The sequence below is a fragment of the Berghia stephanieae genome, chromosome 7, assembly GCF_034508935.2.
Source record: "Berghia stephanieae isolate SIO BIC M18660-M18661 chromosome 7, UCSD_Bste_1.3, whole genome shotgun sequence".
NCBI lineage: Eukaryota > Metazoa > Mollusca > Gastropoda > Nudibranchia > Aeolidiidae > Berghia > Berghia stephanieae.
The window spans coordinates 13,216,060-13,231,059 of record NC_088366.1 but is presented as its reverse complement, the minus strand read 5'-3'; the positions used below and the strand labels follow the sequence as shown (position 1 = coordinate 13,231,059).

Below are 15,000 nucleotides of genomic sequence, written 5' to 3'. Positions count from 1 at the left end.
GTCTTCTCTTGGAATAGACCCAAGAGACATTTCCCCTATGGTATGAATAAAGGGAATTTACTCTTTTCTTTTTTTTAAAAGTATAATTTTTAGCATTTGGTTAAATATGACATAAAAAAGATTGTATTCATACAACGTTTATCAGTATTAAAGACGATGCCCTTTACATTATATTTTTTTTTTTTAATTTGCTGAACGCAGAATAGCTAACATTTAAGAGGGCAAGATGTGCAGCCTGTTAGGTGCTAATAACAGTTTCAGACAGAGAAAACTTTATTTTGGACAGGATGAAAGAAATATGTGCATAATGCCTTTCATATAAGTACACAATCTAAATAGCTGATTGTGGGCTCGAAAACTTGGACCTAATTTAGATCTTGTTAGTTTAGTTTATACGGGATTTACGGCGCTTGCAACACATTTAGGTCATATCAGCGCCAGTAAAAAGGAAAAAAATAGTATTGTAAAAAGTTATAGAATTACAATTAAAACGCCCAAGAGTAAGTAAGACATAGGGGAACTGGGAACAAATAGGGATCAGATGTAGATTCCAAGAGCATACCACCAATGTACTTAGTTTGAGATCACCAATAAGTCTCATCCGGACACAAGCAAAAAATCCAACAAATAGGAATACACTCAAATGCTTACATAATACATCATACAAAAATAACAAATATAATAATACATAATGGAGAGATGATTTACAAGGAAAAAAATATCATCTCCCAAAACAATAACTATGCATTTGACTGTTTCCCTCCCAGCCAGGACTCAGGCCTGAGCCAGAACAAAACCAAGTAATCTCATTCCAAGACAAAGACAGAAATCATATTGGAAAACAGATATAGGGGGATAGAAGACAGTATGTATCTCCCTGCCCACTATGGGAGGTCAGGAACCCCACCCAGAATTTAGATCTTGTTATCAGTCCAAGACTGAACATCTCCACCACAATGACTGTGATAAATGTATTCATTTATTATGGGTTAAGTAAAAGACGAAATTACCTTTAAAACAAAATGAGATGGTAACTTAATTGTTTCACACTTCTTAGATAAATAGTAAAAAAACGAGAGAGTAGAAAGGAGTCAAGATTATGTCATTTCTAAATCTCTGTTGATTTATGATTATCTGTTTCCATTGTGAATAAATATTGAACAACATGTTCATTCTTCTCGTCCTTCATATGATTTATAACAGTGACACAGATGTCAAATTCAGGTACCTTTCTGGTGCGGCTATGTGTCTAGTGGTATAACACTCGCTTTCGGATCGGAAGGTCCTGAGTTCGAGCCTCGCTCAGCGCACAGTTGAGTCCTTGGAAAAGGCTCTTTACTCACATTCTCTCACCGTACTCAGGTGTAAAATTAGTACCTGGCCGTTAACAGCGTTGTCTCTGTCGGAAAAAAAAGTGTATTCTTGCCTAACATGTGTCATGTCTCGTTCTACATGTTACATGTTGCTTTTGGTCAGGGACCCATTGTAAAACGCTTTGAGCACAGTAAGTGGATATTGCACTATATAAAAGCTCAATTCTAAATAGTTTTTCTTAATGCTAAGACTTACCCGAATTGGTCTGTAGCAGGGGTGCTTTCTATATTGAATTCTGCCACAGTTACTCCCCTTGCAGCAACAGTTGGTGCAAACATGGCAGCAGGGTATACCACAGATGAGGTCCCAACCTTTTTTTTTTTTTTTCAAAAATAGATGATGGGGGAAAGGGGGCGCAGGGGGGGGGGGATATGCAATGAGGCAATAGCTCACAACAAGATTCAGTAATGTATTTTATGATTTTGACAAAGTAATTAATCTACATTTTGTTTGGAGTCCCCTAAACTTCACACCCAGGAATTTGCTTCAATGCTCATCTATTTTCATTATGTGGTCATGTGGTATGAGACTTGCTTTCAGATCGGAAGGTTCTGGGTTCAAGCCACACTTGGCACATAGTTGAGTCCTTGGAAAAGGCTCTTTATTCACCGTACTCAGGTGTAAAATGAGTACCTGACCATCAACAGTGTTGTATCTGTCACAAAAAATTGTAATATCCCTAGCAGGCGTCATGTCTCATTCTACATGTTAAGAGTTGCTGTTGGTCAGAGACCCTTTGTAAAGCGCTTTCAGCACATTTAGTGGATATTGCGCTATGTAAAAGCTAAAATTTTTGTTTTGTTTTCGTTTTTTTTTATTTTGAAAAATAACCATATTAACATCGAATTTGAACAAAATATACTACAAATATTGGGATGCAGGATAGAAAGATGGTGACTGACTGTTGAATACTAGATCATGGAATTTGAGCTTGGAATTGGCAAACAGGAGGTCTGAAAACCAATCCCAAATTGAGGAGATGTGATTTTTGGGGGATAATTTTGTCCTCTTATTGTTCCAACTGCTATGTACAGCACCGTGTTACACAAAAAAATTTTCAGATTTATATATTGCACTCGTGCAGACCTGCCAAATTGAAAACTTCAAATTTAGTAATTTTTATGTCAATTTTTAGTAATTTAACAAGGAAATTAGTAATTTCTGCAATTGTGTACGAACAACCACAGTATTATAATAATAATTATTATTATTATCATAATAGTAGTAGTAGTAGTAGTAGTGTATAGTAGTAGTAGTAGTATAGTAGTAGTAGTAGTAGTAGTAGTAGTAGTAGTAGTATATAGTAGTAGTAGTCGTAGTGGTAGTAGTAGTTCTTATTATTATTATTATTATTATTATTATTATTATTATTATTATTATTATTATTATTATTATTATTATTATTATTATTATTATTATTTATTATTAATATTATTATTAAGTAGTGTAAGTAGTAGTAGTAGTAGTAATAGTAGTAGTAGTAGTAGTAGTAGTAGTAGTAGTAGTAGTAGTAGTAGTAGTAGTAGTCGTAGTGGTAGTAGTAGTTATTATTATTATTATTATTATTATTATTATTATTATTATTATTATTATTATTATTATTATTACTTAAGTATTACTAAGAATTTAAAATTTGTAATTTTCCATAAAATTTCGTATTTGGCCATGGTATTTGTCAAGAATTCGTAAAATTATGAAAAATTCATGATTCCGCAGGTATGCTAGTGCCTGTTCCCCAATTTTCGACATTCATTCTCTCACAAAATAGGATTCCAATAATTCACTTGGTGGAATATTCACTTCACAAGCAAAAGAAGGTTCGGTCCTAAGGGCAACTACAGCTTTTCCGACCCAGCTCTCCTCAAGCAATGATTGGGTAGCTTGGTCTCTGACACCTTGCAAAAAGAACTTTGCAATAGACCAGTGACTAATCTAAAAAGTAGCGAACAATTGTTACTCTCTGTTTGGTTAATGCTACAGTTATCAGAATGAATCCTAGCTCCACAGTTCTTATTATTCTAAACAAATTGAGCTTTTATATAGCGCAATATCTACTAAATGTGCTCAAAGTGCTTTACAAGGGATCCCTGGCAAACAGCAACAGTTAACATTTAGGACGGGACATGATGCATGTTATGCGATGTTACAATTTTTCTGACAGAGACAACGTTGTTAACAGCCAGGTACTCATTTTGCACCTGAGTAAGGTGAGAGAATGTGAGTAAAGAGCCTTCTCCAAGGACTCAACTATGCGCCAAGTGAGGCTCGGAGCACTACCGATAAAAATACTCTCACAAATGCCCAAGAGATTGCACTCACCACTAGACACAGATCACAAGCACCGATTTCTTCAAACGCTCGATCCAATACAGCTTTGTTGAGGGATTCTCCAAACCAAACCACATCAGGTCTGAGGAGCCCGCCACACGTTGACTTTTTACACTTGGGTAGCTGATCCACAGGAATTTTGGCATCCTGAGCTTCCGGATTTGGTTCCCTGAAGGAAAAAAAAGGGGAATTGGAGAAGTAGTTTAAGAGTGATTCTTCAGAACTCATGAGTCTTTATCTGTTTCTTTTTCTTTTTAAAATTTGCCCTCAATGACTGAATGAATAAAAATGTAGGGTTTGGGATCAAAACTTTTCCATACAGTGCATGTTAAATTTATGCTAATGGGCATATAAATACTGGCAAATCACTGTAAGGAATCTCCATAGTTTCACCACATTCATTATGATTAACTGCTTTTATTATTATTGCGGCGATGTGGTCTAGTGGTATGACACTCGCTTTCGGATTGGAAGATCCTGAGTTCCAGCTTTGCTCGGCGCATAGTTGAGTCCTTGGAAAAGGCTCTTTACTCACATTCTTTCACAGTACTCAGGTGTAAAATGAGTACCTGGTCATCAATAGTGTTGTCTCTGTCGAAAAACTTGTAATATCGCCTAACAGGCGTCATGTCTCGTTCAACATGTTACCTGCTTTGAGCATGTTTAGTGGATCTTGCGCTATATAAAAGCTCAACTTTGTAAAAATTATTGCCCAAAATAGAAAAATAAAACCAATTCTGAATTCATACAGTGCAAGTAATCTGTTAATCATAGCCACGATTATCTTTGAAGCACAGAGTTGCGACTTAATAACAAGACAAGAAGAATCGTCTCATATTTATATACAGTGGAACCTCCCGATAACGACATGCCACGGGACCGAGTTTTTATGTCGTTATCCGGAGGTGTCGTTATTTAGAGGTTTCCAAGATGGCGGACAAAGTGGGCGTGGTAAGGCCCGGGACCAGTTTTTATTAACATTGACAAAACATTGTAGTGTATTCCTCTTAGAGGGTTCTTGTGCGTGTGTCTGGATGAGACTTTTAGGTGATCTGAACTGAGTACACTGATAGTGTGATCCTGGAATCTACACCTGTTCCCTATTTAAACCATTCAACTTTGTCTTACTTTTTCTTATGTCATTTCAATTGTAATTCTAGAATGTTTTTTACTATCCAATTTTCTTCCTTTTTACTGGCGCTGATATGACATAGATGTGTCACAGGCGCTGTAAAACCCTTTAAAACAAACAAAATTCCTCTCCTCCACAGAAAACTACTACTACTACTACTACTACTACTACTACTACTACTACTACATACATACTACTACTACTACTATACTACTACTATACTAACTACTACTACTACTACTACTAACTACTGCTACTACTACTACTATCTATACTACTACACTACTACTTCTATCACCACATAATATCACAGTTTCCAAGATTTTGTGTTTCCTTGCTTACACTTACATTTATACCTTGGTTTTTATTAATGCATATCAGCCAAGATTCGTCAAAAAAAGCTATGTTCTCATTGGTTCAAGCAGGAATCGTTTTTATAAACTTTTGAGTACTCATACTCGGTATATTTTTAGTATCAGATATCTACTAAAACTGCTGAAAATCGCAAAACGATGTCGTTATTCGGAGGTTTTATCAAAAAGTGCGTCATTATTTGGAGGTTTTTTTTACTGATCTTAAATAGAACAAAAATCGGGACCACGGGTCAGTGTCGTTATCAGGAGGTTGTCGTTATTCGGAGGTGTCGTAATCGGGAGGTTCCACTGTAATTGCATTCTGTTCAATCTAGAACTTACCCTTTCCCAGCCAAAGCAGGGCAAATAGGACTGTCTCTATTGACTGTGATGTCACCACATTTTGTGCAGCGCACTCTAAACAAGCTGCCTGAAATAGTGGGGGAAAAAAGACACACCGTTTAACATTTTACAGCCAGGACTCAAATCTGCTTTAAACCTGATATCTTACTAACTTATTTATATACTGACATTATACACTCACAGGGGGTTAGTCACGATAGCTCATTTGGTAAAGCACTAGCTTCACAAGCAGAGGGATTGAGATCTATCTATTGTGGGAGCAGTCAATATTGTCTCCTGACCCCCCAGTCCCAACCAGCAGTGATTGGGTAGCTGGGTCTGTTTGATTCAGTGGAAAGTACTTTGCGATAGATTAGCGTCTTATCCTAAGGATAACAAGCAATTGCTATTGTCCATTTCACACTATAGAAACTGGGATAAACTCCATATTCATGGGCTTAATTGCTCTGAAGGACTACTTTATACCCTCACATACACAAGGGAATCAATGAGGGGATAACTCATTTAGTAAAACAGCTTTTTTGGAGAACAATGTTCACAGGTAACAATATTGATTCTTCTCTCACTCTCGAAATCTATGGAACTAAAATGAACTGCATATAAAAATTCAGGTACTTACCATGCAGTTCTAGGATGTCCTCTGACCCTGCAGCCTTGTGTAACTCGTCAATGTTTTGGGTGATGACTGTGACCTTTCGACCTTGACTAGCCAGTCTCTTTTCCGCTTCAGCAATTGCCTTGTGGGCCTAAGGAAATCATGGGATGGTCAAAGGTCAATTTTGTCACACTTACAATTGAAGCGACTTAAAAACTTGTAGGTCAATTTTGCGGAAACTGAAATTACGTAATGTAGAAGTCCAGAGCATTGTTTCAATAACATTAATAGCAGTGATGATAATGTCAATTTGTCAAAAGAAGTAAAATGTTTTGGTCGATTGGTCAAACTCAAAGAAAATATCAGGAAAAAGTAAGAAAAATCATGTTCTGTACAGGCCTGCCTAGTTGAAAATTTTAAATTTTGTAATTCTTAGGAGAGATAAAATGTAGTCCCTACACATACAGTTAAGTTTAAAAGTCAACCATTTACCCTCAGAAGGATTAAATAACACTTTAAAATCTTTAAAATTATGAAATCTGGCATCAATTTTCATTTGATGCTCGTCCTACATGTTAAGTGTTGCTGTTGGACAGGGACCCCTTTTAAAGCGTTTTGAGAATGCATGTTTAGTGGATATTGCTCTATATAAAAGCTCAACTTTTTTTTTTTTTAAATAAGAGGCCACATACAGTCTTTGTCTTTAAGACAGCAGTGTACATGGTGCATTTTCAATTGCGGCCGTGTGGTCTTGTGGTATGACACTAGCCTTCAGATTGGAAGGTCTGGTTTAGAGTCCTTGGAAAAGGCTATTTACTCACATTATCTCACTGTACTCAGGTGTAAAATGAGTATCTGTATGTTATCAGCATTGTCTCTGTCGGATAAAGATTGTAATTTAGCCTTACAGGCATCATATCTCGTCCTACATGTTAAGTGTTGCTGTTGGCTAGGGATGCTTTGAGCATGTATAGCGCTATATAAAAGCTCATTTTTAATAGAATAATTATTTAATATATATAAAATAAACCAAATAAAAAAATAATTGAAAAATATTAATTTCTATGCAGTAAAACCTATGTAAGACAAGACACCGTCCGATTCTAGCCTCAATTATGATTAAAATGGTAACTTACCGGGTTAAAAGTAATAAACAAAAATTAATATAACAGCTTGTTTGTTTTTGTTTGTTTTTAAGGGTTTTACGGCGCTTGCAACACATTTAGGTCATATCAGCGCCAGTAAAAAGGAAGAAAATGGGATAGTCGAAAGTTATAGAATTACAATTAAAGCACCCAAGAGAGAGTAAGACAAAGGGGAATTGGGAACAAATAGGGATCAGATGTAGATTCCAAGAGATACCACCAATGTACTTGGTTTGAGATCACCTATAAGTCTCATCCGGACAAGCACAAAATCCAACAAGGAGGAATACACTCAGATGCTTATATCATACATTAAAAATAAATATAATAATACATAACAGAGAGATGATTTACAAGGAAAAAAATATCATCTCTCAAAACATAACTATGCATTTGACTGTTTCCCTCCCAGCCAGGACTCGGGCCAGGGCCAGGACAAAACCAAGTAATCTCATTCCAAGACAAAGACAGAAAGCATGTTGGAAAACAGATATAAGGGGATAGAAGACACAGTATGTACCCCCCTGCCCGCTATGGGAGGTCAGGATCCCCACCCAGTATAACAGCTTCAAAAAAGAACAAAATACCAAACACGAAATGTTTCAGGCTCAAAACCCTTCTTCAGCCAGGAACAATAAAGACATAGATACATTACTAAATTCCAGATAGACGACAGTCGTCTATCTGGAATCTAGTATTGTATGAAGAAAGGTTTTGAGCCCGAAATGTTCCGTGTTTGGTATTTTGTTCTTATTTGAAGCTGTTATATTCAATTTTGTTTATTACTTTTTACAGTCCACAGCTTCTAGCAGCCTAGTATCACTTTAACTTACTGGGTTGGGGCTTTTAGTTGCCATCACTTCCCTCCTATAATGATAAAACTCCCATACCAGAGAAGGATTGTCTTTGAAAGCATCCGGACTGGCTAGTTGCTGGTACGAGGAAGAGAAATGAAAAATGGACCTTTATAAGAATTTGGTCATAGATGTGAATATGTTACAGTAAATGACATAGTCGGATGTTGAAAAAGTTTGAACTGAGATATTGCCAAGTTCAGTTAGGAGATCAGTTTTTATGAAAAATGAGTTCCTGTCATAATTAAATCAACCCTTTTTGTACATCTTCCCGAAATATCAAAGCTTAATTTCACTTCAAAATATATTTTACAGCTAGTCATTTGAAAAAGTATGAAATTTGAGAAAAGCAGGATACCTTTCCCATACTCTGACCATAACTTCATGAACAATCCTCCGATTTACTTCAAATAAAGATTAAAATGCTATGGTATAAAATGAAAAAAAAAAAAAATGAAAATCCAAAATTTTCATCTTCTGACTGATTATGTCATGCACTGACACATATGCATTTTCATCATTTGGCCCCTCAACTTGGAATAAATTACCCTTTGAAGTTAAAGATCTATACAAGTGTGTATGAAACGTTGCCAGACAAAGCAAGACAAATACAAGAAAAAAAAACATCCGAAAAAATCAGCCTGGGGGTTGAACCTCAGACCTCCTGATTACCGGTCAGATATGCTACCATTACACCACAGAGGTTCCCGATTGTTAGGACAATATATATTCCTTTATTCTTCACAAGGGTACGCGATTTACACTGTGAAAACTCGTTTGCATTACCCTTTGAAGTTAGAAATTCAGAATCCTTAGTGGCATTCAAAAGCAGGCTAAAGACATATTACTTAAGAGAAAATATTTCTGGGACTGATTTTTTTTTTTAATGTAAATTTATAACATATGCATGTAATTCTATGTGATCGCGTCTTAAAAATTGAATTTGTCTCTGTCTTAATCAAATAGCTATTTTGTAATTGTATAAAATGCCTAGAGTTCATATTGCATGAGATGTTGACACTATAAAAATGTACACTATTATTATAAATATTATTATTATTATTATGATTATTATGATGATGATGATTATTATTATTATTATTATTATTATTATTATTATTATTATCATTATTATTATTATTTATTATTATTATCATTATTATTATTATTATTATTATTATTATTATTATTATTATTATTATTATTATTATTATTATTATTATTATTATTATTATTATCATTATTATCTGATCCACGTCAAAAACAAAAAAAGGAAAAATAACAACAAAACTTATCTCAGTAGAAAATGCTTTTTTAAAAAAGAAAAAGTAAAATGTAACAGTTATTTCCTTGATGCCAAGATGAGTTTCCGAAGTTCCTCATTTTTTCATTCATTCATTCATTCATCAGTCCTATTTATTCGTTTACTATTAATTAATTCATTCATTAACTCATCCATCCATTCATTTATTTATTAATTGACTACGTTCCAAATGTAAATTTGTCATTATATTCACCAAAATTTACCACTGCTGAATTGTTGAAGAATTTAAATCTCTATCAATGTTTTCATCAAACTGTGGCTGAACGAGGTAAGTTACCTGTGCTTGCCATTTTCTCCAGAACCCACCAGCTCCTCGGAATGTCGGCACACCACTCTCGGCACTCACACCTGCACCAGTTAGCACCACCATGTGTTTTGATTTGGCAAACTCCTCTCGGAATGCAGCTAGGTCTGAACTTGGTCTGGACGATTGCTAAAAAAAATGGATAAATAATAATGATTTTTTAAACATAAATTATTAATAATCACATCTATTTCACAATGATCAATATTCTTCACCTTTCTTTATAAAAGAAAGAAAGAAGAGCAGGAATTTGCTTTGACAAAAACGCCATTGCTAAAAAGAATGATTTTTAAATTAAATAAACGAAATGCAAAATTTCACTTATTTTCAGTTATTGAATGACAGGAGGTACAAAATCTGTCTGGAGTCGAGAGCTGTTAGCAGATAGAAAAGGCAGTTTTATTTTATTTTTTTTGGTCACTTTTATCATCATCATCATCATCATCATAATTATTATTATTACTATTATTATTATTATTATTATTATTATTATTATTATTATTATTATTATTATTATTATTAATGTTAATAAATAAATGGAAACACGTTGACTAGACCCTGTTTCCAAACTAAATACCCACAACCAACATAATGTAATCAAGGCTTTGGCATCTGTCAATCACAAGTTTCATTAGTATCAAGACATGGATAAGTATGTCAATGATGAGGTCAACAGCTAAGGTTCAAACCCAATTACAAACAAACAAAAAAAAACAGCATGTATTGTAAAAACAGAAGAAATTATCCTAATGGAAATCGCAAAACTATTTTTTTCACACAGACATTCTGTATTTTGTATCAAACCCACTGTAAGTTTGGCAACAATCCAAAACGAAATCCTCTTCACCAACCTCTCTCTTTGACATATGTTTTTTTTAAGTTCATTAATCAAAATTTATTTCTAATTTCAACTATTTTAGTAGACATGTAGTATTTAGTATCAAACATTTTGGAAATTTGAAGCTGATCAAGAATCTGAAAATTCGTTATGTTATGTGTATGGTGGCTTTTAATTAGAGACAAAATTGCTCAATAAAAGCTGCTTAATCAAGCTTTGTAAGAGTAATTATGTCTTTCATGGAGAAGGAGGAAGAGGAGGAGGAGGACAAAGGGAGGAAGAAGAAAGAAAAAAAAGAAGAGAAGAAGAAGAAGAAGAAGAAGAAGAAGAAGAAGAAGAAGAAGAAGAAGAAGAAGAAGAAGAAGAAGAAGAAGAAGAAGAAGAAGAAAAGGGGATGAAAAAAAAAAAACTTACCTCCATTTTAAAATGTTTTCCACGGCTTCTAAACAATGAAATACCAGCTCGAATAAGCTTAAATCTGTGGGGGAAAAAATAATCAAATGTGAAGTGATTCTCATAGTATGGAATCAGAAAACTTTACAAACTTGAGTCTGTAATCCAATCTATATCCATAAAAGAAAGAGCATCTGTATGTGTATATGTGTGTGTGTGTGTGTGTGTGTGTGTGTGTTTACTACAGGGACTACTACCTGCCATAAAAATTAGCCAGTTCATCAACATTTTCATCCTTCTGATGCAAAGCGTCGAAATTTTTGAGATTTCGGTCCATTCTCATTCACTCAATCCTCTACGGGCCTGCTGGCATTTGGAGCGATGCAAGGGATCTCCACCTGGTCCTATCAGCAGCTATACTTGGGGCCATCTCGAGGGACAGACCTCTCGGTTTTAGGTCCCACTCTACGGTACGTCTCCAAGTCTCCTTGGGGCGGCCTCGCTTCCTCTTTCCTTGGGGTGTCAATCGCAGAGCCTTTCTTATCAGTGTTTGATTGTACAGTGCAATGTAAAAAATTTAATCAATTTATTTGATCCTTGAGACTGACATCATTTTAACCCGGTGCATGGAAGTGGGGAACAATATACAGAATCACAACAAATATTACTCAATTACAATACACACACTAAATCCTTTAAAGCACAACATTATATTTTGATGCGTTGAAACTGATTACAAATATCAATCTCCGCTCACTCTGTCCACTGTCTCCTCCTCAATACATTTTAAATAGAGAAGTTGACGTCACTCAGGTGGTGTTCGGGGTTTTTCCCCCGAACTTTCAAAATTAACATTGCCCTCTTTTTCTTCATAATACTTAGATGAAATTATATAAAAAAATTTTCTATGTTTATATTACCAAAGCTCCTTGTTCTACCATTTCTTTCAATCCGTTTTTATTTTCAACGTGGATCTTTTGTCATGCGTTTATTTATTCAATTTGTCAACAGTCGCAACATTTTAAAACTCTAGAACAAACCTTGATAGATTAGTGGAAGTTTAAACTTTCCTAATATGACCATTGTTTTGGTTCTCGGTCGCCATTTGAAAGAGATGGTAGAACGAAGAGCTTTGGGGAAGGTCTCCCAACCTTTCAAAGTCCCAGAGAAAATGAAAATGTGATCACAGCCCAGACTGGTGACAAGCAGTCAGCCTATAAATAATGCTGTAGTAGGCTAGGAAATTCCCGTTTTATTTTTCCGGGTAGGATTATATTATGACTCTTATCCTTTCATACCCAGTCATTGATTCCTGGTCCACCAATCAGGGGGAAAGGTGCAAGTCAAATTCTTGGATCTTAATCTTATCAACCAATTTGACGATTATTTTTGTTTTGGATACTTTTTGTTTTTCATTTTTTTATTTTGTGAAGTGGCACTTTATTGCAGTTTAAACTGCTGATTTTTGCCAATTTGGGTACTCGTCAGCCAAATCCCAAAAGGTAAAGGCTAGGAAAACCAAAATCTTGAAAAACTGTTTTACGTCGGACAACCAAGTGGACTCCTTGGCAAAAATTGAATATTATTTTTTTTTATGAAAGAAAGAAAGAAAGAAAAGAAAAAATAAAACTTATTTTTTGTGCTGGACTTGCAATCTCTCTTCTTTTTTTCGTGGGGGAGGGGGAGGGGAGGGGGAGGGGAGGGGGGGGGGGGGGCGCATTTTAAATAAGTAACCAAACTAGCAAAAAAAACAAAATCAAGCAATAAATCAATAGAAGAAAAAACTCGTCTCTTAAACAGAAAGAAACAGTTCCATAAACGAAAATTAAATACGGTTTTAGGCTGGGAAGCAAAATCAAATTATTCATTCGTTCATTAGGTTTTTTACTTTATTTCATCTTATGTATCTGTTTTCTTTCCTCTTCTTATTAATTCACTTTTTACATCTGGCATATCATATTAATCAAAGAGGTTGTTATTGAACAACCAAAATGCGGGTATCAAGCACGTCACTAGCTAAGATGGGTAAAAGCATCGAAATAGGAAGTTTTGATGAAATTCGTTGGGTAAAAGTAACGTTTAATTTACCGGCTCTACCATGGCCGTGGTTTGTGTCGAAAAAATGAGTGATCCCTTTCTTTTTTCTTTTTTTTTTTAATAGAATTAGAATCGGAGTTGCTTATGTTTTGTTCTGTTTTTTTTTTTTTCTTTTTCTTTTTTTTTTTTGGGGGGGGGGGGGGGGTTGTTTGGGTTTTTTGTTTGTTTGTTTGTTTTTTGTTTTGTTTTGTTTTGTTTTGTTTTTGTTTTTTGGTTTTTGGGTTTTTTTTGTTTTGGTTTTTTTTTTTTTGGGGGGGGGGGGGGTGGGGGAGTGAAGTTACAGAAAGTGCCAAACTAGCTAAAATTTTAATCAATAAATTAAAACCACAAACAAAAACACTTTTAACTCATGAAGGATGTCTATATTGATTCCCCCCCCTCCCCCCCCCCCCCCCCCCCGCACATTTAGCAATACGGATCAAACTTATAGGCAGTGGAGCGAAAATTCTAGAGCGTCTCTTAATAAAGATTCTTAGCTCATAGCAAACAATGACTTTTCTCCTTTTAATTTAGCCAGAATTATTTCACCTAAGATATCAAATAAAATTATTTCTAACCCCCCCCCCCCCCCAAGACCTGCGATTTAAATATTCCCTTTATTCATCCCATAGTGGAAATTTGTCTCTAGGAAGACTGGAATAACCCTGGCGTCATCCGCAGTGCAGCGCACAGACTAGAGTCTCACTAATCTGTGGTGCAGCGCCGCAAACTGAGCTAGGGCGAGGTGACTTGCTCAAGGCCACACCGCGCAGCGGGTATTAGAACTTGGTATCTTTCGGGTTCGAAGCAAAGACCGTATCCTTAAGCCAAGCTGACTTCAATGGAGTTGCCTTACGTTTTACATGTCGAGGAGTCGTCATAATCGGTCGATATTTGAAGGGGAAATAAATCTTTTTCTTGTTAAAATGAAGGGGGTGGGGGGGGGGGAGTTATATCTTTTTGTTTGTAGTTCTCGTCTATATCGTTGGCAGAAACAATGAACTAATAAATCACCCCAGTCAGGGGAGGTCACAACATGTCGACTATGGTATGAAAACGACGTGTACTGAGTACACAAAGCATGAAAGTCATGAATTAATTGGCACGATTGCAAATCGAGTGGATCCGGGTTTAGCACGTGACGCCCGATTATTTCTGTTGTTTATATATAATATTTGCCGAACAAAAGGTTGTATTTAAATTAAAGTTGTTCTTTATTGTTAAAATATCGAGTTTATTGTAATTATTCCTAATCTACAACAGTAAGAGAGGGAGGGAGGGGGGTGGGGAGGACAAACCTGTAAACAATGATATGTTGTTGAATAGAGGAACAGTGTTCACAAATAAGCATGTACGGCTTTGTAGACGAGTAGAATGACACACGACTTGTGATCCATGAGTCCCTGGTTCATGTTTTGTTTTGTTTTTTGTTTGTTTGTTTTTGTTTTTGTTTTTTTGTTTTAAAGGGTTTTACGGCGCTCGCAACACATAAGGTCATATCAGCGCCAGTAAACAGGAAGAAAACGGGATAGTAATAAGTTCTAGAATTACAATTAAAGCACATAAGAAAAGGTAAGACAAAGGGGAATTGGTTCAAATAGGAAACAGGTGTCCATTCCAAGAGCACTCTATCAAAGTACTTAGAGATCACCTAAAAGTCTCATCCAGACACAAGCACAGGTCCCCACTAAGAGGAACACACCTAAATGTTTGCAAATCATATGTTAAAAATGAAAAGAGTAACAGTTCATAACAGAGAGATGATTTACAAGGAAAAAAATATAATCTCCCAAAGCTATAACTATACATTCGATTGTTTCCCTCTCAGCCAAGGACTCCGACCAAGGTCAGGACAAAACCAAACAAGTACCTCCCTGCCCGCTATGGAAGGTAGGAACCCCGCCCAGTCCCTGGTTCTTGT

At 35.6% G+C, this 15,000-nt stretch overlaps 1 protein-coding gene across 5 annotated transcripts in view; it reads right to left on the bottom strand.

Annotated features, from left to right (window-relative positions):
• The window catches only part of LOC144976698 (NAD-dependent protein deacylase sirtuin-5, mitochondrial-like), a 26,886-nt gene that overhangs the window by 6,076 nt on the left and 5,810 nt on the right, over positions 1-15,000 (bottom strand). Inside the window, exons 1-8 of one of the 5 annotated variants that reach the window (XM_078921047.1) lie at positions 12,302-12,432; positions 11,025-11,088; positions 9,746-9,901; positions 8,124-8,222; positions 6,170-6,296; positions 5,530-5,617; positions 3,694-3,871; positions 1,570-1,685 (exon numbers count right to left, since the gene is read on the bottom strand). In XM_078921047.1, coding sequence (XP_078777173.1) covers positions 1,570-1,685; positions 3,694-3,871; positions 5,530-5,617; positions 6,170-6,296; positions 8,124-8,222; positions 9,746-9,901; positions 11,025-11,088; positions 12,302-12,309 — 836 coding nt within the window. In that variant the 5' untranslated portion in view covers positions 12,310-12,432. Of the gene's footprint in view, positions 1-1,569; positions 1,686-3,693; positions 3,872-5,529; positions 5,618-6,169; positions 6,297-8,123; positions 8,223-9,745; positions 9,902-11,024; positions 11,089-11,260; positions 11,680-12,043; positions 12,433-15,000 lie in introns of those variants that run through there. The other 4 variants (XM_078921048.1, XM_078921049.1, XM_078921046.1 and 1 more) reach the window with 4 other exon arrangements.